The sequence below is a fragment of the Pleurodeles waltl genome, chromosome 3_1 (genome assembly GCF_031143425.1).
Source record: "Pleurodeles waltl isolate 20211129_DDA chromosome 3_1, aPleWal1.hap1.20221129, whole genome shotgun sequence".
In the NCBI taxonomy this organism is placed as follows: Eukaryota; Metazoa; Chordata; class Amphibia; order Caudata; family Salamandridae; genus Pleurodeles; species Pleurodeles waltl.
Window position 1 is genome coordinate 926,561,116 of NC_090440.1, and position 25,008 is coordinate 926,586,123.

At 42.8% G+C, this 25,008-nt stretch overlaps 1 protein-coding gene across 1 annotated transcript in view; it reads right to left on the minus strand.

The window, feature by feature from the left end:
- The window catches only part of LDLRAP1 (low density lipoprotein receptor adaptor protein 1), a 223,418-nt gene that overhangs the window by 16,686 nt on the left and 181,724 nt on the right, over positions 1-25,008 (minus strand). The window contains exon 8 of the mRNA XM_069223923.1: positions 22,468-22,502. Coding sequence (XP_069080024.1) covers positions 22,468-22,502 — 35 coding nt within the window. The remainder of the gene's footprint in view (positions 1-22,467; positions 22,503-25,008) is intronic.

A 25,008-nucleotide genomic window follows, 5' to 3' on the forward strand; every position in this document is an offset into this window, starting at 1 on the left:
GGTTTGTGACATTGAAGTCACAGTTTGGTTTGTGGGGTTTTCGGGCTCTGGAATTGCCCTCTCTTTTAGGGAACTGTCCACCCCTATATTGTCCTCAAAAACCTGCTCTCTGATACTGGCCCTGATATGTGGGTCTGACTTGTGAGGTGGAAGGCTCTGTGGTTTGGGCCCGAAACCCCCCCCCTAAAGTGCGGCTTCCTAAAAGTGCCTCTGCTCTTTGGGGAGTAGAGTACGCCCATGGCTTTGGACGTGTCCGTGTCTTCGTTTTTCCTATCGCAGAATCCACCTCCGGCCAAAACAATTGTTAGTTGAAAGGCATATTCAGCACAGCCTGCTGGATTTCTGGCTTAAATCTGGAGGTTCGTAACCATGCGTGTCTATGGATGGTTACTGCTGTGTTCACTGTCCTGGCCGCCGTGTCTGCTGAGTCCATAGCCAACCTTATTTGGTTGTTGGAGATAGTTTGACCCTCCTCGACAACCTGTTGGGCATGTTTCTGGAACTCCTTGGGAAGGTGTTGAATGAGATGTTGCATTTCATCCCAATGTGCGCTGTCGTATCTTTCCAGTAGAGCTTGACAATTGGCCATTGATTGGCCACTTGTGCTGCCACCCTTTTGCCTGCTGCATCGAATTTCCGACTTTCCTGGTCAGGCGGTGGTGCGTCTCCAGAAGTTTGTGAGTTTGCCCTTTTTCAGGCTGCTCCTACCACCACCGAATCAGGAGTTAACTGCTGTGTGATGTATACAGGGTCAGTAGGGGGTGGTTTATATTTCTGCTCCACCCTAGGTGTGATGGCTCTGCCTTTGACTGGGTCCTGAAACACCTGTTTGGCGTGTTTTAACATGCCTGGTAGCATTGGCAAACTTTGGTATTGGCTGTGCGTAGATGACAGGGTGTTTAACAAGAAGTTATCTTCTATGGGCTCTGCATGCAATGCTACATTATGAAATGTAGCTGCCCTGGAAACTACCTGCATGTAAGCAGTACTGTCCTCAGGTGGTAATGGCCTTGCTGGGTAGCAATCAGGACTATTGTCTGAGACCGGTGCGTCATACAAATCCCATGCATCCGGGTCATCTTGAATCATCCCTGTGGGCGTTGGCGACTGCATCATTGGGGGTGTTGCTACTGGGGACAGATGTAGAGAGTGCGGTGGCGATTGTTGTGGCGAAAACTGTGGTGGTGTTTTTTCTTTAGCCATTTTCGCTTTTGGCTGCATTTCCGCCTCTTGGAATGCGAGCTTCCGCTTCTTCTTTATTGGAGGAAGAGTTCTGATTTTCCCTGTGTCTTTTTGTATATGGAGCCTCCTCTGGGTATGGTCTGGCTCTCCCATGCCCAGTTCTTGTTCAAATCTGTGGCCTTGTAATTGTGTGGAAAGGCCTTGTTGCTCTGTATAGGAGCTGTGTTTCGCCTCAGAGGCTGGATGTTTCGGCACCAAAATCTTTTCAGCAGTCTTTTTTGGCTCCGAGGAAACCTTTTTGGCTTTCGGTGTGCCGAGCTCTCAGTGCAGAGTCTGGTCAGAGCCGGTATCTCGACCGGTGTCGGATGTCTTCAGCTGCTGCAAGGCCTTTTTCGGTGCCGATGTTTGGTCACCGTGTTTTCGGGTTAAGCCATGGCCTGTTGGCGGTGGCATCCCCTTGGCCTTCATTATTTTGGGGTGAGTTTTCCCCCGGGGCTGGTTTACTCCCGGTTTGTTGTGTCTTCGGCTGCTCACTCTCAGACTCGTCTGAGTCCGAATCTCGAATGGAGAACCTCTCTTCTTCGACACCATCTGGAGCCTTCTAGCTCTTCGATCCCGCAGTGTTTTCTTGGATCGAAATGCCCGGCAAGCCTCGCAAGTATCCTCTTTGTGTTCAGGAGACAAACAGATTACAGACCAATTGTTGGTCTGTATAAGGATACTTTGCGTGGCAGTTGGGGCAGATGCGGAAGGGGGTCCGGTCCATGAGGTTTGAAGATGGACGTGGTTGGGCTGGCTAGGCCCCGCCGAGGAGTGGAAGCCCAGAAGGGCTACAGGAGCACTTCTTTCTTCGGTGTGGATGTGCTAGCACTAACCCGGTACCTAGCGCAAACAATACCGGCGAATTTTCCGATAGTCAACTAACTTTCCCAAAACGAAAAATGGAGCAAAGAGGAACACGTCCGAACCAGATGGCGGAAAGAAAACAATCTAAGATAGAGTCGAAGCCCATGCGCAATGGAGCCGAAAGGGAGGAGTCCCTCGGTCTTGTGACTCGAAAAGACTTCTTCTAAGAAAAACAACTTGTAACACTCCGAGCCCAACATTAGATGGCAGGATAATGCACAGCATGTGTATCTGCAGCTCCACATGCCATCAAACACAAATACAGTGGGATGGGGGTGAATCATTTCCATGTCTCTTGGGTGGAAAGCAGCTTTAAAATATAAAATTTGATCTAAAGTAAGTTAAACACAATAGCTTGGATTCTTGAACCAAAATTTATATATTTCGCATGGTTCACTACAACCATCAAAATGTATACCTTCACAGACTTTAGTCACAATACACTCGGTAATCTTTCGTTCATACAGAGATCTTACAATCTTTAGCACTACGTTTTATTAACAGGGGATGCGAGAACAATTTTGAAAGCCCCCAGCCTATCAAATAGTGCTTTTATGAATGTGAGCCAGAGTTTTGTTTTATTCGGTCGTAGTCCTTAACATGAAACCGCAATTAAATCATTACTTATAATGCAATATACTCAAATGATAAAATTAGGAGTCATCTCATAATTCTGATAAAAACATACAAAACATTACACAGTAGGACAGCAATTCTTGCAATACTCAAATATGTAACTAATTGCATTTCTTGGGGCATATAGTCAAAAATTAAGGACAATTTAATCCTTGTAAAATTACCTTTGATTAATCACATATGAGGTCTCACCCCCTGCAAGGCTCTGGAGAGCCCCTTTGCGGAACCTCCTATTTCATTTTAAAAAAGGCCTAAAGCACATCTCACGTAAAAAAATCTCCTATCTACCAGCAGTTTGGGAGATTGACCCCGATTAACATTATACTCCCTAAAAATCGCCTAAGAACTTTTTCCCCGTTCATCCAAGAACCACAAACAATCCAATAAAAACATTGGGCATTACATTTTTCTTTGAGGCCACATGTCCATAGGCCCAGATCCTGCCTCATTATGGCTCTTTTCAGATCCATATAGCATGTGTCTAGCCCGCCCTGAATTTTAGCACTGCATCCCTTAATTTGGGATTAGGCAAAGCCTCTTTATAAGGGGAACATATCCTCATTTCTCCACCCACGCGCCATGAACTGTGTAGAAATGTTACTATTGTCTGGCACTTTTATTTACCATGGCATGCACCTCCTGCTTAGGGATTTATTCTCTGTGCCACTGACTGGCGGCTAAACCCAAAGTAACAGATCTTCTGTAGCCAACAGCTCACTTGGGAGGTCCAATTCAAATCACTTATCCTTATTTCCCTTTTACATAGGTAAGCAATTTTGGGAATACCTTCTTCAGACACAACCAAAATTTCAATGCGGCTTGCATTCCTAAGTAACTCCAAGCTGTCATTTGGCATTCATCCTTTATTGCCTGGATCATACTTAAGGGGGAAAGCGTAAGCAGTTTAACACGTTTAACACATTTACCCCCACCACACCCCACCCCACAGCATCCCAATCAGACTTCCCACCGAGAGTTAAAACTTCCACCCCATACTGAAAATAGAAGTTGCACCAAGGCATTAAAGTCAGAAAGGATGGGACAAGGAGCTGGACCTCCATAATTCCAACTAAACTGCTTTAATCCCCAAATCGATGTTAATGCCGTGGATTTTAGAGAATCCATATTTTCTTGCCATCTTAATTCAGTCAACCCACATACCTAAGTATTTATATTTATCAACCATTTATACTTTATTACTGTCTGAGTACCAGAAAAAAGTCCCATTCTTTTTTTTACCCCAATACCATTATTTTTTTGTTATCTAAATTAATTAAACCTTTTACCTTGACAGTAGTTAAGAAAAACATTTAATTTTCTTTGCAGTCTCAACTCAGTCATGTCAACTATCACAAAGTCAGTGTATAGAAAACCAGAAGTATGGGTCCCATCCATTTTTGGGCATAAACCCCTAGCAACCTTTAATACATTTGACAAATTAGACAGAAGTATAGGGGGGGGCCAAGACAACCTTGTTGTAGCCGGTTCTTTACTGGGATCTTCTTTGATTTCAACCCACCAGTATCTAAAACCACTTGGGCCCAAAGTAGGTCAGAGTCTATCCCGCGCAGTATCAACATATCCCACAACAAACTACGATCTACCAAGTCAAAATAAGCTTGAAAATCCACAAAGCAACAAAATAGACAACCTTGTATCGCTACTGACCTTTTTTGCAAGTGCCCAAAGATTAAAACAGTGGTCTATTGTGGAATGACCTTCCTTGAAGCCATCTTGCTCTACTGGAATCAAATTATTTAACTTTACCCAGCACTTCGTTCGACCTTAGCAAAAACCTTTTTCACCCATGTCCGACAGGCTAATTAGGCGATAATTCTTCGATTGTGTTGCATCATCCTTCTTATAAATTAGTTTAATTATTGCATCTTTCCAACTCAGGGACTCAGCCAGAATCAAATATTTTATGAAAGGTAACATAAAAGACTTGCCCACCAATCAATATTGTTTTATCATTACTGCTGGAAGGTTATCTGGGCCCGCTACTTTAGTTACGTTAAGAGCCACAATTATTTTTTTTATCTTTTGAACGGAAAAATATGACCATGTGTCACCACCTACCTCAACTTTATTCTCCAGATCTAACCAGACATACCCCCCCCCCCCACCCGTATAGGTTGCCCAAATGCTTATTCCAATCATCTTATACAACTATACACTGCATATTCCCAAGGGCTTTCCCCTCCCTCACCAACTGCCAAAACCTCCTAATATTGTGGGTTCCGATCACATCTAACAACTTTCCAATTCATATTTATTTACTCCCTTTCCTTAAAATATTTTATGGTCTTGTTTGGCTATACGGTACTTCTGTTCAGTTCCCTTAGTGAGCCTTTTCCTAAATTCCCTTTCCAATTTCTGGATCCTACACTTGTGATTAAACCAGGTATTTTTATAATCGCTTCTAACTTGTCCCTGATCTTTATTTGCATTATTGTTAATTTTACTTTCAGACAATCAACCACTTGTTCAATCACTTTCATATCCCATCAACACTTTATTCGGATCTTCAGTCAATCTGAGACCCCTATCACTTATCAGGACATTGAGTACTTTTAAGCTATTTTGTTACACAGGTGGCTATCTCACGTGGGAACTCTACCTGCAATGCAACCACTTTCTCTTAGGACTTTATTCCCTGCCTTGAGTGTTTACTGTAGGGCCCAGTATTCACTACCCTCTAGGTGCATGACTTCAAATCCAACAACTTCCTTAAAATGCCAAACATTTACGAAGGCATAATCGACTGGGTAAGCCTGATTACCCACTTGGAAGGTCTGCTTTGCAGGGCAGTCTGTATTCAGATTTCCATTGACAAAACAATCCTAAGGAGCCTAAAATTCTTAATAAGGCCCTACCACGTGCCATAATCTCTGATCTGAGGAAAGTAGGTTACAGCACATATGCAGCAGCCAACAACTCTATACGATTTGTCACAGAATGTTGGATCTAATTTATGATTGAAATCTTCCAAGATCAAGATCAGCTGCTCTACTTTATTCATATTGCCTCCAGATCTTCCTCAAGCAGACCCAGCTGGGTATCAGAATCTGCAGTCATCCCTGGCTGGATATATACATTACACAGTGAGCTGCCTCGACCCTCCAATTTCATTATAGAGGCTGAGCCAACCAGCTAATAGCCAACACCTTTTTGTTTTTATCTTTGTTAATCTGTTAGGTATTCTAGTTGAGGTCAAAGTAATTAGGCCACCCGAAGGTCGTCCTGGACCTAGACGAGTAGCATCCTTCAAGTCTTAGAAAGCTATTGACTAGTTCCAGTTCCTTGCACAGTAAAATTTCCTGGAAGCTCACAATATCATACTTTTCCAACATCTCTTTAAATATATCTGTTTTAAATGTTTCTTATATTCTCCTAAATTATAGGAGAAAACCAAGAGGCTATGCATAGTAACCAACCCCTGGTCCAAATCACTCAACTCCCCCCCCCCTACAATCTTATACTGGGTTGACGAGGGGCTCAAAAGTTCCTCAGAATGGAGTCTTTAGTGTGGCTACTATTGTCACACTTAAACTGCGCTTGCTGCTATACACCACGTTCTTGGATTGAGTACCTACTAAACTAACTTGCCGACTTTGAAGTGAGCAGATCCTTCTTAACTTCAACCAATCTCTGCTGCTTGATAACAAAGGCTTCATGCCAAAGCATTCTAATTGTCTCATCAGAAACCTTTATTTGGTTGTCTGAATCCGACATCTTACTTTATCACCTAGATTCACTACTTGACCTATCCTTTAATTTAGATTAGGATTTTTTTCCTTTATGGAAAACACTTGTTGCACCTTTTGTAACCATTTGTAATTGTTAACATTCGATTTCAAATTATTTTGAATTATCGACTTAGATCATTTAAAATCTGTAATGACTTGAATTGGAGTACTTGCTGAATTAATGATCGGGTTTAACTTGTTAATAAATCTTTGTATCAAAGTGAACACAAAATGCTTGACAGAGACAACAGGGGGAGGATTTCAATCAGATGCCGGGTCAATGACACCTATCTAAGTCAATCCAAGGATAACAGGAAACTAACTGTTCATGAACAACCTCATTATTACAATTTAACTTAAAATAACCTACTTCTAATTACATTATATTGCCTCCGACAAAAAGGTTACCAAATTGTTACCTTTCAGGTAGCAACAAAAAAAAAAAAAACGTTATAACATTTCAGTAGTAAAAGCTTATTGTAATAAAGCAGCCATAATCCATCAAGCATAGGATAAAAAAAAAATATATATATAAAAAAAAAAATCACTGATCAGAATGGTAAAGTGCACTTTCATAACAACCTAGTCTAAAGGTATAACTCACTATAAACACTTATTACTTTCACTTGTACATATGTAGATGCAGAATTAGGTCAAGCGCTTCCAGGGCTGGCCCATGACAAAATCTAGATCAGTTTAATAGCCTTTAAAATCCCAGTTGCCATGACAAAAGTGGGAGAAACAAGTAAACTTTTTTGGAAACTCTACTAGAGGGGATCTAAGCACAGATCACATCAGGGAAACACATGAAAGTGAATAGGGCTGCCAAATAACCTTTTATTGTAGCCAAAGACAGACCCAGTTTGGACGAATCCGAGAAAATCTCAGAAGAGAAGGAATTTTTTTGTTTTTGTTTTTTTAGGGTGAAAACAATTTCAGGCCCTCAGACTCCATTTGAGCCATCTTGTCTCAGCAAGTTGCAAAAATACTTTGAAGTGGGCTTTCTGGCAGACAAGAGGAGGTCTGCCATTTCTCAGAACGACAAAAGGACTAACCAACAATTCAATCTGTACCCCAGTCGACAAATACATTGGCTGTACGAGAAGGTATGACCATCAGCATACTAGATCTTTGCTTAATCTAGGGCAAGCAGTCCAGCTAAACTATCTTCCAAGCTGGAACTTCAACAGAAGCTGAATCAGTGGAAACTCCTTTAGTATAATCAGACCAACTGAACCATTCAGAAAGTGTAGGGAACAAAATTGAGGATACTTCCTATTGCAAGCCTTAGCAAGGCTGCTACTATGGACATCTCAATCTGGAGAAGATAATATCAGTAACTTTAGAGCGCAGCTTCCCCTCATGGTCCTCCAGATGGGAGACGGAGCATGCATTCTCAATTTGAGAAAGCCTACAAGTTGAACCACTACTGGGAAAATCACCTCCCTACACTGTACAACACCACAACACAGTCTAGTTTTACAGTAGTCAGTGGGGGTGTCACCTGGCCCTCTGAATGACACTTCGAGATGGATGACAGGAAAGTCTTAATGGTAAGATCAACCACCTAGGGCTCCAGCCGTGTACCATCCGGTCGCTAAGAAGGTGCCAGAGGAGGCGTCACAGCATGGAAGTCTGCAAAGGAGTAACGGGACATCCCGCAAAAGATGCATATCCACCAGTGAAAAAACTGATTCAAACATCTGCACCAGAACCAGTGGATAGCTTAAGGTTGGAGCAATCACTTCCTCAGGCACTCTCGAAGGGCTCTCATCCTCCATCTGGATCTGGCACCTGAATTCTGCAAAGGTTCATTGTGTCCAAAAGGCACCAGATATGTAGAACCAGAAGGCCTATGACTCAGCAGCATCAGAATCATCTTCCGAAGATCTGTGATCCTCCACTGACTATGAGGAAGAGCCTTCAAGCACATTATGTAAAGCATCGCTCCTACAAAGGTTAGGACCTGTGTGGAATAGTGAGGTTTCCGGGCATGGATTGAAAAGTGCTAGTCCTTGGTGAACATCCATGCACTGAAGATATTCTTAGACCAACACAAAATATTCCACCTTCACCAGTGAGTTAAAGTACGTCAACACATACTCCTGACCTTCGTAGCAAAGCAGACACAAACGTCAGCACTTTCATGAAAATGCGTGGAGGGCCTGCCAGTCCAAACAGCAGGACCCTGAACTGATAGTTCTGGAGACCCTCTGTAAGATCTGTAGCAGGGAGGACAGGAACATAAAAATGGGCATCTTTGAGGTCCCGGGACGCTAGCCCAGCAGAAGTTTGATCAAGGAATACATCTTGAAATTGTTCTGCTGAATGAAAAGGTTCAAAATGTGGAAGTCTAGGATCATCCCAGACCTTAGTTTTTGAGGAATAAAATGTAAATGGAGTAGAATTCTGAACACCTTTTTTCCAGAGACACTACCTCACATACACCTTCGTTCAGCAGGAGAAGGTTTACCACCTCCAAAAACAGAGGCATATGCTGAAGAACACATTTTAATGGTTTGAGGGCAGCCTGGAGGGGAGAGGGAGCTTCCTCTGTGGAATGGCTGGATAACAGTGATTTGTCATGGCAATCCACCAGCCAGTGGAAAAGCGGCAGACCTTCAAATGCAAGATGGGGGTGTAAAGTCAGAGAAAGGAATCAGAATGCAGAGCCGGAAGAGAAAAAATCTGCAGTTAGTGGTGACGTCATCCCCCTAGAGCAGAGGTCTCCAAACTTTTTAATGCCGCGCCCCCCCAGTTGAAAAATAAAAATCATTGGGCCCCCTCAGAATTTTTCACAATTATTTTATAAACATGGCAATGTTTAAATATGTCTAAACCTATTTAAACATTACAGTTAAGTACTGTTACCTTTTTCAAACTGCAATAACATGCTTCTGCTTAAAACAAAGGCCTGTTATCTGTATAATATTTATTTTGGCCAGAGTCTGGGGCCCCCCCCTGGGATCACTTGAGGCCCCCCTAGGGGGGCCAACCCCCCAGTTTGAAGACCTCTGCCCTAGAACTATCTCTGTCCCAAAAAGAAGTGGTACATCTGTTGGGGAGTTTGGAGTGGTTGGTGCTGAAGTGATGGTTGAGATCTGGAATAGTTCAGAAATTTCCTATATTAGTAATTGTTATCTCCAGAGAAGCAAGTGAAGGTATATAATTGTGCAGCTCAACATGACGACCATACCCACAACAAGGTCATGGCATTTGCAAAACCAAGGTTTCTAGATCTAGAAGAGATCAGTCATTAAGACTGACAGAGAATGGCCTTTTCGTGTAGTCTGGAAGGCTGATTACTTAGTTTTGCCTTAGGCCCTGGATATAGTGTCCAAGATGGCACTTGGCATTCATAGTATAGATTGCAAGGTAGCCAAAAGTGAAGGCCTTTTGACCCACTGGGTCGAAATAATTTGGCTCCATCTAGAGGTAGGCGCTAGGAATGTCATTTGGGGTCTATCTGAAGGGATACATTTGTACCATGAAACTATTGAAAAGCAAAATGACAAACTGCAGGTCACACAGGGCGGGTCTATGCTGCCTGGCAATTGGTATAGGGAATGCTAGACCCAAGAAGGGGTTTCGACCCATCCACAAACCAAAATCCCACCAAACAGTCTGAACTAGTTGTAATGATGCCGCATTGAAGAAAAGTGAAGGCTTAACAAATGTAGAGGAAGGCTGTAAGATTTTTCAAAATGTTAGATTTTGCCTATGCCTAGGGCAGACAACTCCAAAGCCCATGCTGATTTTCATACCACCATGAGGAATGAAGAAACTTTAAGGAAAGGGGTAAGGGATAACCCATTAAAAAGGTATCCAAAACTTCTTGCACTTTGCAGCTAGGTCAACATCTGACTAAACTGTAGAATGAGATTGTCCATTTCGAAATCATTCTGTACAGCGATAACCTTTATCAAGCATTAAGGACACTGGAGTCAGACCCATATATTTCTACGATCCAAGTACATTTCTCGCCCTTGGAAAAGTGCTCTGCCAAGTGCACATCATCAAAACATGCATTCACCTTTTCCTTTGGACCATGGATGGTCTGAGCTAATTATTAAAGCAGTGAAGAGAAGAGCATTTGAGTCCCTATTGACTTAAACAGTGAAGGGCACCTTAGTGGGCAGGGCCTCCTTAGGTTCTAGGCATAAAGCCTGTGGAGAAATCCGAGCTGCCATAGTCTTCAAGAGTGTGCCACAAGGTAGTGGAACCCTTTTAATCAAATCCAGCATAGCCTGCTGGTAATAGTCAGGTGATGGAGGTGGGAATTCTAGCTTAATTTTGTTCGTTGGAATTTTCTCCGAGGGCCAATGTCTGCCATTGGGGAATGGCACTGAGAAAGCACAGTCCTGTGAGTGTTTCCTCTAGTAGGATCGCTCATTTTTATGTTGCTTTGTGTGAAGATCTTTTGGGAGGTCAGGCAACGTACCCGAAGGAAAGCTCATCGGGAGAAGGAGAATCTGCAGACAGATATTCAATAAGGACACTTGAACTCAGACATATCATGCCGTTTGCAAGAATAGGTAAAAAGGTCAACCTATTGGAGTGCAGGGACAGTGGGATGCGATCAGATAGCATGAAATAGATCACTGTATTTCCACAGTAACTCATGACAAACTGCTTGATTGCACCTGGTCAGTACTATGGTTGACTTATGTAACTGTGCTCCAAAAAGGTAGTCAAGATAATTAACAATCCAACCATATTTATTAGAATTTTCAAGTAAGCTCTCGAAGAAAACACAATAAGGGTTGCTTTGATAGAATAGTAACTCTTCCCAAATAAAGCAGTAATTGAGCATTTCAATCCCGAATGTGCAGCATTTCATCCCATGGATATACATGCATGCAGCCTGAATAACCAACTTGATGTTCATGCAAACAAGTCTGCCAAACAGACTAAATACTTCGCTTGGACATTAAACATCCACAAACTAGTGTGTGTGTATACATACATACATATACACACACACACACACACACACACACACACACACACAAAATCCACTAAAAATAGGAGCACAATACGGCACCGCACATGTCAATAGAACCGATTCAGGCAGGAGACCAGATTTTTTTTTTTTTTTTTTAAAGTCAAAAATGACTATTTTGGCAGTCTCCCGTCTGAAATTGGCTCTGCTTCAATAGACTTAAGAAAATACATTCTCCCAACTGTACACTTTAATCCTCCACACTCCTCTTCTAAAATGTTGGCAAGTATGCAACAACGTGGCAGAAACAGAGAAAAGGCCCTTGAGGCTGGTCACAAGAAACTAGCACAACAAAGCACTGTGAGGCTGACCACACGTACACAGCACAACAAAGCACTGAAGTTCCATTCAGGGTTATGTCCTCAAATTGGAAGATTCTCCATTCGCGTCCCCTACAGTAAAGAGTTTGAAGCGATTTCCTCCACCCCCCCCCCCCCCCCCCACACACACACACACACACACCCCCCTCCCCAAGCACGATAATGATAAATCTTCAGTTCCACGAAATTTTATACGAAAGTATTGGCGACAAGCCTCCTTTTACAACCCTGATGGTGGACTTACTAACATTACCTTTACATAGAGTTAAATCACAAAGATAATTAGGGTCCATCAACCATCAGGAGATCTGCTTGAAGGCCAGATTGGAGATTTAGTGTGGCTAATGGTGGAAAACCGCACCCTCAGCAAATCAGCCAAATCTGACCACATACTAATCGAATAGGATTACTCCAAGATGTTCTCACTTTATACTCAATGCAGTAATTCTTAGTCAGCATTTTCTCAGTTTGCCTTATAACTTCACATAAGTGATCATACTCTAATCAGTGTTTCCTCTATCGTAAGGTGCTGTAACAAATAAGGGCCATGTAAAACGTAAGGTAAATAAAATAAAGAGGTTTGTATAAGGTGCAATCTTGTTTCGTGCTTTTGGCTATATTTATTTTGGCCGAGCAAACGCTGTTTATTTGGTTTCTTACCCAGGGAGGGTATATAGCTAATCAATTACATTTATTAACGCAATGACAGTGACTTGAAGCTAATTTAGACCAAAGCAGGACACTGTTCGCTGTAGCATATGCCATACTAGTTACCTTAGCAGTAAGCTTTGTTGAGAACTTGGTTAAGCAGAAGACTTCCATGTGGCCTCAATGCAATAATTGAGCTATGATGGTTGTTTAAATGGGTAGCGGCCACAGTTTACTATAATTGTTTAGCTTTCCAATATCACATTAAAAATCATTGCCTATCTCCTGTCCATGCAGGGTTTTTGTAGTTTGATAGATCGCTTACATCACCAGGAGCTCTGAGCGCAGTAAGAACTATGGGCCCAGTCTGTTCACTTTTTACAGGATACACTGGCAGGACACAAAAGATCACTGCATGTAGCAGAAGACAGTCTGTAAAAAGATGGCAATCTAGAGCTCTTCTGATCATTACCCTTGGCAATGTATACTGCAGTCAAATTGTCAACCGTGAAATAAGGTCTCGCATACAGTTCACACCCTGGAGAAGTATATTTTACAAAGGAAAATATTTGTTTGTTAGAACGCTTTAGCCAAACGATCTTCCAATATACTGTATAAGCATTCACAATCACTCTGCCCAATAACAGTTTTAAGTGCTCAGTAATAGGCCAGTCACTGTTGCATTTTTGGCCCTACTCTGAGGAAAGCCGTCAGTCTTACATTCCTGTATCAACTATGTCTCCTGAAAACACACAAAAGACTGCAGGACTAGGACACCCAAATTCTTAACATGATGAAAAAGCCCAGCTATGTTCAATGGCTCAAGATTCACTGAAACTAGGATCAGAGTAGTTAATGTAAAGAGATAATTTTAATTGTCAAGTATTTTCTCCTCCCTGTTTCATCTTTGTTACATGAACCATCCTTTAAAGACATGCTTTAGCCACCCCAGTCCTTCACACTGGACACTAGCCACTACAACACCATGAAGAGTCAATTGTAATTATCTACTCTCAGAGGCTACTTATATACCAACTGACTACTATATCCAGAGCTTTAGTCAAATAGCCAGGAGCCTAAAACATTTTCCCTTACTGTCAAAAACTGTACTTGTTGATCTCTTCATACTAACCAACCTACGTTCATCCCATAACAGACCATTGGGGAGAGTACCAGATAAGTGTGTGATTTACACATTTCCATCCAAATACAAATCGTACAGAAGTCAATCAATGGCAACAATCCTTGCAGCACATTCAGTCAAGACAAAGGAAATCAAACTTTCCTGCTGAGGCTACATTTTTTGGCATGGCAGAAACTAGTCTATCATTCAGCTTGGAAGTAATTTGGCAAATACCATATCACTGAGAAAAATTGCCTCCATTTAGAAAATCATTAGGACTATCTGAAAGGAAATGTTTTAACAGAACTTTGAGGGCTGTTTATTCAACACTATCTTTTAGTTACTGGCACCACAGTTTTGACCAGGTGTCAAACAAGCCAGCTTTCTTGCCACCAGCATGCGTTCTAGACCTTGCTAACAGTGGACATCTCCCACCCCCCTCACTCACCGAATAATACATTTGGCTTTACATTTAGGAGGAAGAGGCCCATTTTCCGAGCTTAGGGGGCCCTGGTTACAAAAGCTTGTATAGAATTAACTCCCAATATGCCCCTTGATTGCATCACCCATTCTCTGATCAGTGGTTTCCAAAGAGACCGATTTGGAACCCCCACCCCCTCCCCCCAACCCTCTAGATGAACAACATTTTCCAGTGCGTCTAAAACGGGAGGAGGCGTCTCCAATATTCTTTAACTGGATTTAAACATCCCTTTCTAATTGGCCGTTCATTCTGACCTGATATTTGGGCACACTTCCTTCCCATCTGCCATGGTTTTGCTTTTAAGAAACTGGACACCATTTCCTACAGCTTCATGTCACCCATGTATATAGAAACACTGCTGCTAGTCCGGATTCTCAAATGGAGTCGAGCCCTCACCCTCATTAATAAGAATTTGTACCCTACTGCTCAAGGCCCAAGCACTGCTCTATTTTGATAGCAGATTATATCCATTTGTATCACATATATGGGGGGGGGGGGGGGGGGGGGAGAATTCTCATTTCAGTCAGAAAGATGCCCTTCCACCAATTCCGCTGGGAATTTAATAGATTAATTCACTCACTGTGCAGCACTGCAGGTTAGATATGGATCACTTGTAAATGCAACTTTGTTGGTAATATTCGCACTGGCCAAAAATGGGTAAACCTGCTCAATCACAGCAATTTCCATTTTGGAAGACCTACACCCAGGCACCATATGCACGTCAGTGAGGGTGGCAATCAGTGGAAACTTTGAAAATGATGTTTTTGCCCATAGACGCTGAATGGGCACAGCACAACAACATCCCTTTTCCATCTTGGACGCCCATGTGCATCAAGTCAGCCTGGATAAAATCCTTAACCATTCCCATGCCCCACCTTCACTGCCCCACATTGAACTTCTGCACTTTCAGTTGCATTACTGTAAACAGCAATTCCTAAAACGGTGACAATAAACCGGTGTCTCCCCACTTACCCCCCAAAACAAAACGAGTGATCCTTCACACCAATGGAATAAAGGTGCTCAATATTAATGAAAACCTATTGTGAAAGTCAATTATAAATGATATTATGGAACACAATCTAGACAATTCCGAAAGCGCGACAGGCAAGTGGTAAAATGATCAGGAAAGAAAACTTTGCAGGTCATTTATTTGCCAACTCTACAAGCTTTCTGGGAAAGGCTTAGGTAACTGAAGACCCTTAGAGTTCAGCAGTCGAGATTCCATCCAGATGTGGAGCATATCTTGCCCACAGACTTACAAGTGCCATAGGATATAATGTGCATATAAGGCGGACAATACATCTGCCACACTTAAGACAGTGTCCTGCCCTCCAAACTTTAACTAAGGCCCTTAGCTTCAAATGCTGAGAAAAACACACGAGGAGTCCAACACTGATTATTTTGGTTATAAAAAAAGTCCCCACATTCGATACAGGTTTGCTTTGATACCATGTGTAAAATAAATTAACAGAATAGTGTTTACAGCCATTTCCCAAGAATTAATACCACAATTTCAAAAGGAAATTTAAAAAAATGGAATGGCGGATGAAAGGACATTTCTTTTCATTCTCATGATTGTTTTTTTAAACTAGCTTTTTTTTTATTTATAGGCTACCTTCACGAATGTGCACAGTAATGGACACCAACGCAGAATTAGCTATTGCTAAAACTACAAAGCCTGGAACCAGCACAGGCTGTCAGTTGTGACAAGGTTGTAAAACAATGCCATTTATTGTTAACGTATCATGTATGTTCTAGCCAGACATTGAGAGGTGGTCTGTTCCTGCACAAAAAGTGGTTTAAAAAAAAAAAAAAAAAACACGTTTTACGGCGACGAAGTCATGCTGATTAAATCAGTTTCATATAGTGGCCATCACATTATTCCCATAAATTATGGAGGTAATCTAATGGAAGGGCTAACACATTAGGTTTTCTATCAGATTTCATCTTCTGCAGGTTAGTGGTCTAAACATGACAATGTATTAAGTTATGAAATCTCAAAACACTGGCAACTAAATAAGCCAAGGAGTTAGCTTCTCATTGTCGCCGAGAAAGAAGGGGGGAAGGGGGGTGTCAGGGAGGAGGTAGACGCTGGTTGAACGTTAAAATGCAGTCAGTGACCCACGTATAGCTCTACAAGGAGACCTTCGTTTCTACATACAACTATGTTTTACTGGTGCAAAATACCGCATTCTTAACATTTGAATTCACATTTTGTTTAACCACACAACTAGATAGCATGATCCACTGTGTATATTACTGGTTTACCTATGCAATGCAATGGGAAATTAAAGTGCCTTGATTAGAACATCTTGTATAAACGTACACTGACTTAGGTCACTCACTCACTGCGGCAGTCTCACTGCTTAACGAGCTCGATAATTCGGGCAAAGTATCATTCCTATGAACCACTATGGTAAATCAGATTTTCACACTGAGGCTTGGAAGGTGGACCTGTGACCGCTCTACATTGGTTTTCAGATAAAAAAAACAGTTATGAGTAGTAGTCAGCAATGGAAAACGGGGAACAAAGGCTATTGAAGGGTTCAGTTACAGCTTACTAGGGGAAGGGGACGGACAATACAGCAAAGTTACCCATGTTTACTAAGATAGGTGGGAAGGGACGAACACAGCAGTGAAGCGATTTCTAGGATAGCCACCCCATTGAAAGTGGTGGCTGTCTGGTGGCTACAGCCTTTTACACAAGTATACCAGGACATGACAGTGATTAAGTGGAGTGAGTGTGGCTGTACTACCTTCGGGGAACCATACCCCAGATATACTGCTCATATTTGCCAAACACCAGGACACCTTTGAACTTCGTAAATTAGCAAGATTACCAGAGAAATCTTGACTGACTTCCCTAAACTCCCATACGGTCACGAAAACCTGAGACCCTACCGACGACAGGACAGGGTTGTAGTCACAACCACATTTCAAAAGGCACAAAAAAAAAAAAAGAAAAAAAAAAAAAAAAAACGCAAGTACCCTTAAGAGCAAAATACGCAAGGAGTATTCTATACAAGCGTTAATTACGGGTACAGAGTGAGCAATAGCCTGATCACAGGTGGGGGAGATCTTCAGTGACATTCAATTTAGTCCATTTTAAAATACTCCAATGCATTTATTTCTACCCACTGAAACTTTATATACCTAGCGAGACATACTGCCAAGAGGTGTGAATACAGACGTGTTTTTCACTTGACAGGGTCATGTAGTGACTTTACTGATTATTGGAAACTTACTGTAACTAAGCTGCCTAAATAAAGGTATTGCCTCTGGAATGCACACCTAAACAATAACTTCAGAAAGTAATTCCCAACCAGATAAAGAGCAATCAATGAAATCTGCAAGGTTGGGGCTCAATTTGGCAAACCAAACAAGGCTACATATCTTTGGTAAAGCATTCTGGTAGAGACTATCGAGTTGCAGATTCCTCACGTCCTGAAAATTCCCCAGGCATCTGACCGGATCTGGAAACCTTTCAGCAATGCTTCTGTGCTCTGGAAGCTGGCGCTTTGTTGCTCTGTACCAATGCTGTTCGCTCCAGAATTTATATATATAGGCACCACTGCTGCATGCAGACATCAGTAACTTTTGAGACTGCCCACACACCCAGACAGAGCCCCAAACCAATAGTGTGCAGATTCCTATACTTGGGATTTTATTAATGGTTCAAGTCCAAATACAGCACTGGGGAGATGGGAAGGTTGGAGAGTGTTAGAAATGGAGTCTCTAATTGGCAGAGGCATGCACCCTGTCCAGGTACGGACCACAATCCTAGTCAGGGTAATTCAGGTATGCGATCTAAATTAACCTGTGCTCACCCTCTGGTAGCCTAGCACAGAGCGCTTAACTTAAGAGGAAATGTGTAAACTATTTGTGCAACACTTAAATTACAGTAAAAGATATCACAATAGTTTAGAAAAAGATGTGTCTGAGTAAGACAGGACCAAAAAACGAAAAAAATCCCATAAGTAGAACTCCAGATAGGATTTTTTTTTTAAAGAATAACCTGCAATGTAGTGCTCAAAGGTCAGTAACGCAGAAAGGTTAATGGCGGTCGCGTTAGACCAGGGAGAATCCAAAGCTTAGGCGACCGCGATGGAGGGAAGGCTAGCTACAGTTCCCACGCATGGCCCTCTGAAAAAGGATCTTGGATGAAGCAAGCGTCAACAACAAAGAATTGAGTCAGTTCCAATCCATGCAGTCTGTTAGATGCGTTGTCGACAAGCCTTGCAGTAGGGTCCTGCGTCAACATCGAACAAGGTGAACCAGCGGATGCAAGCAATGCATCGTCAAGCTACACAGTGATGTCCTCGGATCAGCGTTCCGCCATCGAACCTCGTAGTGTCCAGCTTCGTGGTCGCAGCACTGCATAGATGTTTTAAGTGCACTGTGGCAGTTCAGAGCAGTGCAATAACCTAGATTCACCAGTTTTTGAAAATAAGAAGCTGCAAAGTCTCCTCTCAAGGAACAGGGCTGGACTGGCATTTCTTGGCAGGGCAGGACTTAGTGGGAGAGTCCAGCAGCTGAAACAGAGTTGAGGGAAGTCTGATGGCCCAGAGACTTCCAGAACAGGAGCCAAGCGAGCAAGCCCTTTGAGTCAATTGGTTCTGCAGCCAATAGAGAGCAAAGTCCAGTTCTTCTCACTCCCAGGAAAGAGGCAGAAGGCCAACAAAGCAATGCAGCTAAGCAGAGCGTATGGAGGTCAAAAAGCAAAGTTTTAGGGGAACCACGCAAGGGATGCAAGGTCTAACACTGAGGAATCTGCTGCTAGATAGAATCTTTACCAGAAAGAGTGCTACTGGAGTTATGTAGCTCGGTCTTACGATACTGACTTTTAGCAGCAGATTCCTCACATTTTGAATAGATACGAAAGCGGTAGATACAGGTGGTGGACTGGACCCAGAAAGTCCTGCGGGACCAAGCATGTAAAGTGCCCCTCTTGGCAGATTTGGCTGTCCAGACAATGGTGCATTTTCAACGTATGAGGGATGCACATGTAGCTGCCTGGCTGATGTCCAAGACAGGGACTCTGCATGCCAATGCAGTGGTAGCAGCTCTAGCCTTAGAGAAACGGGCTTCCACACCTTCTAGGGGCTACTTTTTCTCCAAAGTGCAGCAGATCTTAATTCAGAGCATAATTCAGCACAAGATTGTATTCTTCTGCACAGCCTTGCCTTTTCTGTTTGCTCCAGCAAACCCCTCCAAAACTGATTGTCATTGGCGTACGGCTGAGTGAATTCATCACCCTGGCCATAATAGTCATCAAAGTCCGCTTTAAAAAAAATATATAAGGAGTGTTGCTTGCCTTGTGGTAAGGTGAGAGCAGAAGCCTCACTTTAATTTAGCTGCGACATCCATTGAATTCAAAACTGCATCAGAAAGGACAATTGGGTCCACCTCTTCGGATGGTGAAATAGACATACCTTTGTCTGGAGTGGGTATGGCCGCTAGAGGCAATGTCAGTACTGGGCTGAGGGCAGAAGTGGCTGAGATGGTCCAACAGTATTCCAAATTGTATGCTTCTTGGTTTTGTGGGGCAAAAATCCACACCAGATGGAGTAGGTAAAGATCCAGAGCAAAGCTGAATGAAACTATTGACTATGACATGGGTGAAGGTCTAGGAAACTCTGGTGGTGCCAGAATCAGCTGCAGAATCAGCTCAGAAGTTGGTTGACTTCCAGAATGGACCATTGTTGCCACCGTGCGCTTTAGCAGGGGAGTGGAAATGGAATGAAGGAGTGCAACTCTGCTTCAAATTGTTTTGAGTGCCAGGAAGAACAGCTTCGAGACCGAAATTGCCAACTCAGTAATAAGCCTTGGAGCAGGACTTTTAGCGATCCAACGCTGTATCTTTTTGTGCTTGGAGATTGGTTAAAGGCATCTGTTTGGGACAGTCCTTGCTGGGCTTAAAGCCTACCTTACGGTGTGACATCCCCTACACAGTACTGAAGTCTTGAGGGTGTGGGTGAGGGGGGAGGGGTGAGGGGGGGAGGGGGGAGGGGGGAGGGGGGGGGGAGGGGTGGTCAATTACAAAAGCAGTCTGAGACACAAGAGATAGGCATGGAGGGGCACGGAAAGAAAGGAACTGACATCTGCAAGCGGGAGTGGCTTCTATCTAGGCCTCAAGTCATTTTCAGAGCAGAACAGCATCAGTGCAGAGACATGAGGCACCACCTTCTGACACCAGAAGCCCGGCTGAAAAGTTTCTGGATCAAGTCTGATGCCTGAGGAATATTAAAAAAGGTAAGGAATCTGCGGCTAGAAGTCTATCATAACCAATTTCACAATACACTGCCTAAAAGAGGGGTCACCTATGGAGAGAGTATGGGAAGACAAGATTGTTGACCAGTCAAAGGAAAGATACCTGAAAATTAAATCTGAAGCGACCCAAAAGTTGCAGAAGATACTTAAATTGGGCGGTGGGAGGGCTGTGATTAATAACTTAAAAATTAATGAGTATAACCCATGAGGCGCAGATCTAACTTTGCTGCATTGGTCGTAAGAGTATTACAATGAGCTTCATGAGAACCCCTTGCTTCCACCTTCCACGGGATGTGTCCGAACTAGAAATTTAAGTTTTTCTTCCTTATAATCTGTGCCCTGTATTGTTGCTGGAAGAACAATGTGCTGTAAAAAGTGATACATTGTGTACTGTCTCTATGATTGAATTGTTATGATCATTTGTTTTAGTCCTGTTAGTCAACCAAAAACAAAAACCACCAATAAAGATATACACAAAATATTTAATATAAAAATACACAACATGAATGTTAAACTAACACCCTCTAGTAGTTATTGTGACCTTTATAAACCACTTAAACTTCAGCCTGGTTGTCAAGTCAGTCACCAGAATGCCTCAATAACACTGTGCATATTTAAACGATGCAGATTTGCACCAACTCATTACATTCTGCATGGGTGGAAGGAAGGTGGGCTACAAGTTAGAGTCTAGGATGAACAACTGGACTGACCAAAACAGGAAAGACTCTGGGGGGGAGGGGAGGCAACAAAATAAAATTGACAAGTTAATCCCTTACCTGGAGCAAGTTCTTACAAAATAGGCATTGGAGCAAACAATCAGTAGCCAGAATTGTCACAGAATTAAGCCACCATGTGTAAAATGTGAGCAGTATGGACAAGGCTGCAGAGAGTAATGGAGATAATCCAAAACAACGGAAAAAGTTCATATAAATCCACGGGGAAGGGAAAGTTAAACAAGATAGTCTTCAGTAAGCCTTGCCACCGTCCTGCACATGGCAAGCTGTATAAAGGGATATCTGCTAAACAGATGTAGAAATGTTAACATGTTATTTGGCAAGTATAACCAGAGTACACAGGAAAGTTGTGTGTGTGTGTGTGGGGGGGGGGGGTAACGAATCTAAGCTGGTCTTCAAGCAGTGGCGGACGGCAGCTTTGGGATGAGGGCGGGCGGGGCACACAAACACACTCATTCTTTCACACACAGACATGCACGCACGCTCATCCATTAACACTCATTCCATTCAAACATGCATGCACCAAACATTCATTTTACAAATTCACACACATCCATTAACATTCATTCCATTCAAACATGCACGCACCAAACATTAATTTTACAAATTCACACATTCATTCTTACACACACACACACACATCCATTAACACTCAAACATGCGCACCAAACATTCAATGTAGAACATAACACATACATACACACACACTTACCTTTAGCCTCCAGGTCCCAGGAGGGCTGGGACTGCTGCCTTCCCTCATTGGCTGACCTTAGGTCAGCCAATGAGGGAAGGCAGCAGTCCCAGCCTCGTCACAGAGTGGGATGGGGTCAGTGAGACTGCTGACCCCCACCCCACTCTGTGACGAAGTGCCACTGATTGACACTCGCCCTGGGCACTTCAGGGCTTAAACCTGAAGCGCCCAGGGAGAGTGTCAATGGGTGACGCTTTCCTCGTCACCCAGGGGAGGGCCTCGAGGCACCTTTGCTGGGCCGAGGAGGTCACGCCCATAGAGGTCGTGATCTCCTCAGCCCAGCAAAGTTCAGCTCAGGCAGCCTGGAGTCTGCGCAAATCGCACATGGCTCACTCCTGGCTGCCTGACCTGAACATGAAGTGTGTCAGGCTGACCTTTGTTCAGCCTGACAGACACTCTTCATGGGGTGGGGTGGGGGGGCGTGGCCCCTCCGCCCTAAAGGACGGGCCGCCACTGTCTTCAAGTCAATGTACGAAAGTGCTTAGATAAGGGGCTCTGCCAAAGCAGCCATGTACAAATTTTAAGAACTCCTCAAATTGCCTTAGCAGTTTCAGCATAAACCGTTCACATGCCTTCTAGGCACACATAAAACTTGCGTACACAAAATGAAGTAGATCTACAAAAGCAGTTCGTAAAAGTGCACTCTGTTCATAGCATAAAATTACCTTGAAAATGCTTCATCAAGACCATCATCCAATTCCTAGAGAAAACAAAAACATTTTTAGCTAGACTTATAAAAACCTATACATTGCACAGAAAAGCCACGTTATACTGCAGTATATGCATGCAACATGGACATGTAACAATCACTATGGCAAACGCTATCCCGTTCGCACTGTCTACATCTTGGTAGATGTTGTACACGTGAACCTACTGCTCTCCATCTAGTGCTGCATTGGAAGCGGTCAACATTTTGAACAGATGGAGCACCAAGGCCAGGTTTGGAACAGCATGCACGTGCAAACATCCACATTCTTTTGAAGGCTATAGGTTAGTTGCTCGTTAAGCAAAATGTTCAAATATTGAAGCTTATGAAGCCACACAAACAATCCAAACTTCGAGGCCTACTGGCTTTATTCTATACAATTGAAAAGAAAAAAAAAACACGCCAGCCTACTGCCTGTGTTGTAATGTTTTATCATAAAAACACATTGGATATATATTGTGCTCGAAATAACTTAGCTGGTTTATTACATAAGGTTATTTTCAGGCACCGCCAGTTTACATTGCAGAGTATTTAAGTGTCGTTTAACGGCAAAGGACTACTTTTCATTGTACGCTCCTCAAATAAGCAGGGAAAGTTGATAGGCCTCATTGGTTCATCAATAGATGTTTTATTAGATGCCATGGGTCTGATTTGTTTAATGAGAAAAATGACAAAACCAGCAGGGATGGTTTATTTATTGTGAAAAGCAAATGTTAAACCAATAGTCCAAGGGTGGATTACGATTGCACTGTGATAAGCCTTGGGTCAATTTACATGTTAAAATAAATCTGTCCAATTGCCATAGTAAGTTGGGGTTGGTGATCCCACTGAAACTCCCTGGTGGTAGCCGATTTGCACTGTGCTAATCCTTGTGAACTGATCCTTAAAGCAGTTGTATATCGTTTTGCAAGCAGTTTCTGCAATTTTATGCTGGCAGGCCTGATGGTTGTATGGAAAAACGTATTTTCAGTATAGTAGGTCTCAGCTGATTATAGTGGCAATCCAGTGAGCAAGGATATTGGCCTCATGTGTTTCTTAGGAAACGTTATGTTAGATACCATGGGTCTATATTTCTTATGAAAAGTTATGATAAAGGCAATGGGGCTGATGTATTTTTTGTAATAATGATATAGCCCGTATGTTCGCAAAGGTGGGGTTTTATTACACTGGGTTAAAGGCTACGTACACATTTTGTATTACTGAGAATATTTTATTATTTTAGACAAGGGATTTGGCGTTTACCTTAATTGACAGGAGATAATTCCACGGTGATCATCCTTGTTAAGTCTTTCTAAATGGGTTTGCAGCGTGTTTTGACCAACTTAATTATGTTGTTTTTTATAATTCTAGGACCGTATGCCTAACTGTTGCTGGACAAAGCCACCCAAACGCAGTGGTATTTCCTGGGTAGGGCAATCCCTTGGCCTCACCATCAGCACCATACATGCTGTTGTCTAGTGGGAAGTTGAAAACCACAAGGCACAGTATTCAATCATGACTTCCCCCTGCGACCACCCTCCCACCCACCTAGGGCAATTTATGTGCTAATGGCCACACGCTTCCTTCACTATTCACCAGAATGGTGGGAAGGATACAGCCCTTGAAACTAACAGTGGGGCTCTGCAAACTGGGTTCTCCTTTACCAAATTGTTTCAGCAAATGGCAATCTCATTGTGCCCGTCACCAGAGGCAACATTACTGCTAATTTGCCCAGTGCCACAATCTTTGTTGCCCGCGCCCCCGACAAAGGACCTCAACAACAGCCCTCACTGCCAGCCTCCTATGGTGTTCTCATCTCTCCTTAGCCACTATCTCACATTCATTTAACCTCTGATTGAACTACTTATCCTAATTGAGGTTGTCCAAGTGCTTTACGTGGTTTACAAACACATTATACAGCGACAATGAATAATGCAGAGTGGACATTAAGGTATAGGCAATGTTACAAAAGACAACGAAGGCTACAAGGTGTAGGAACAACATGTCATCCATACTCATAGGCAATATTGTGCTTGGCCTTGAGAAAGTGCAGTAACTAAAATTGCTGCGTTGTGTGAAAGGTGGCGCGTACAGCTCCATATATACTAAGATATGGCACTGTTTCTCTCTTCCCTACCACAGATTAGGCTGCCTTGCACCAACACAAAGACAACTGCACCTTAGTTTACAGGGACGGTACCATTCCAGTGCAAAATATACTTTAACTTTTTCCACTTCGCAGATCAGCTTTCCAGTGCAACAGACATGCACATTTGGAAAAATATGGAGCGAATTTAGCTTTTCTCCAACATTATGCCTGCCTCAAGGAGGCATAATTTTGATGTATATCACTTTCTACCAGTATTCGATCGGTAATGGCATCGAAATCCATGGGTGGTTGCACTGGAACACCCATTTGCTGCAGAAAATATGCCCACTTGACAAAGTACCACAAAGTGCTACTTTCCAATGCAAATCTGGATTTTGAGGGAGTAAATTCCAAAACACTTTGCACTAAGTT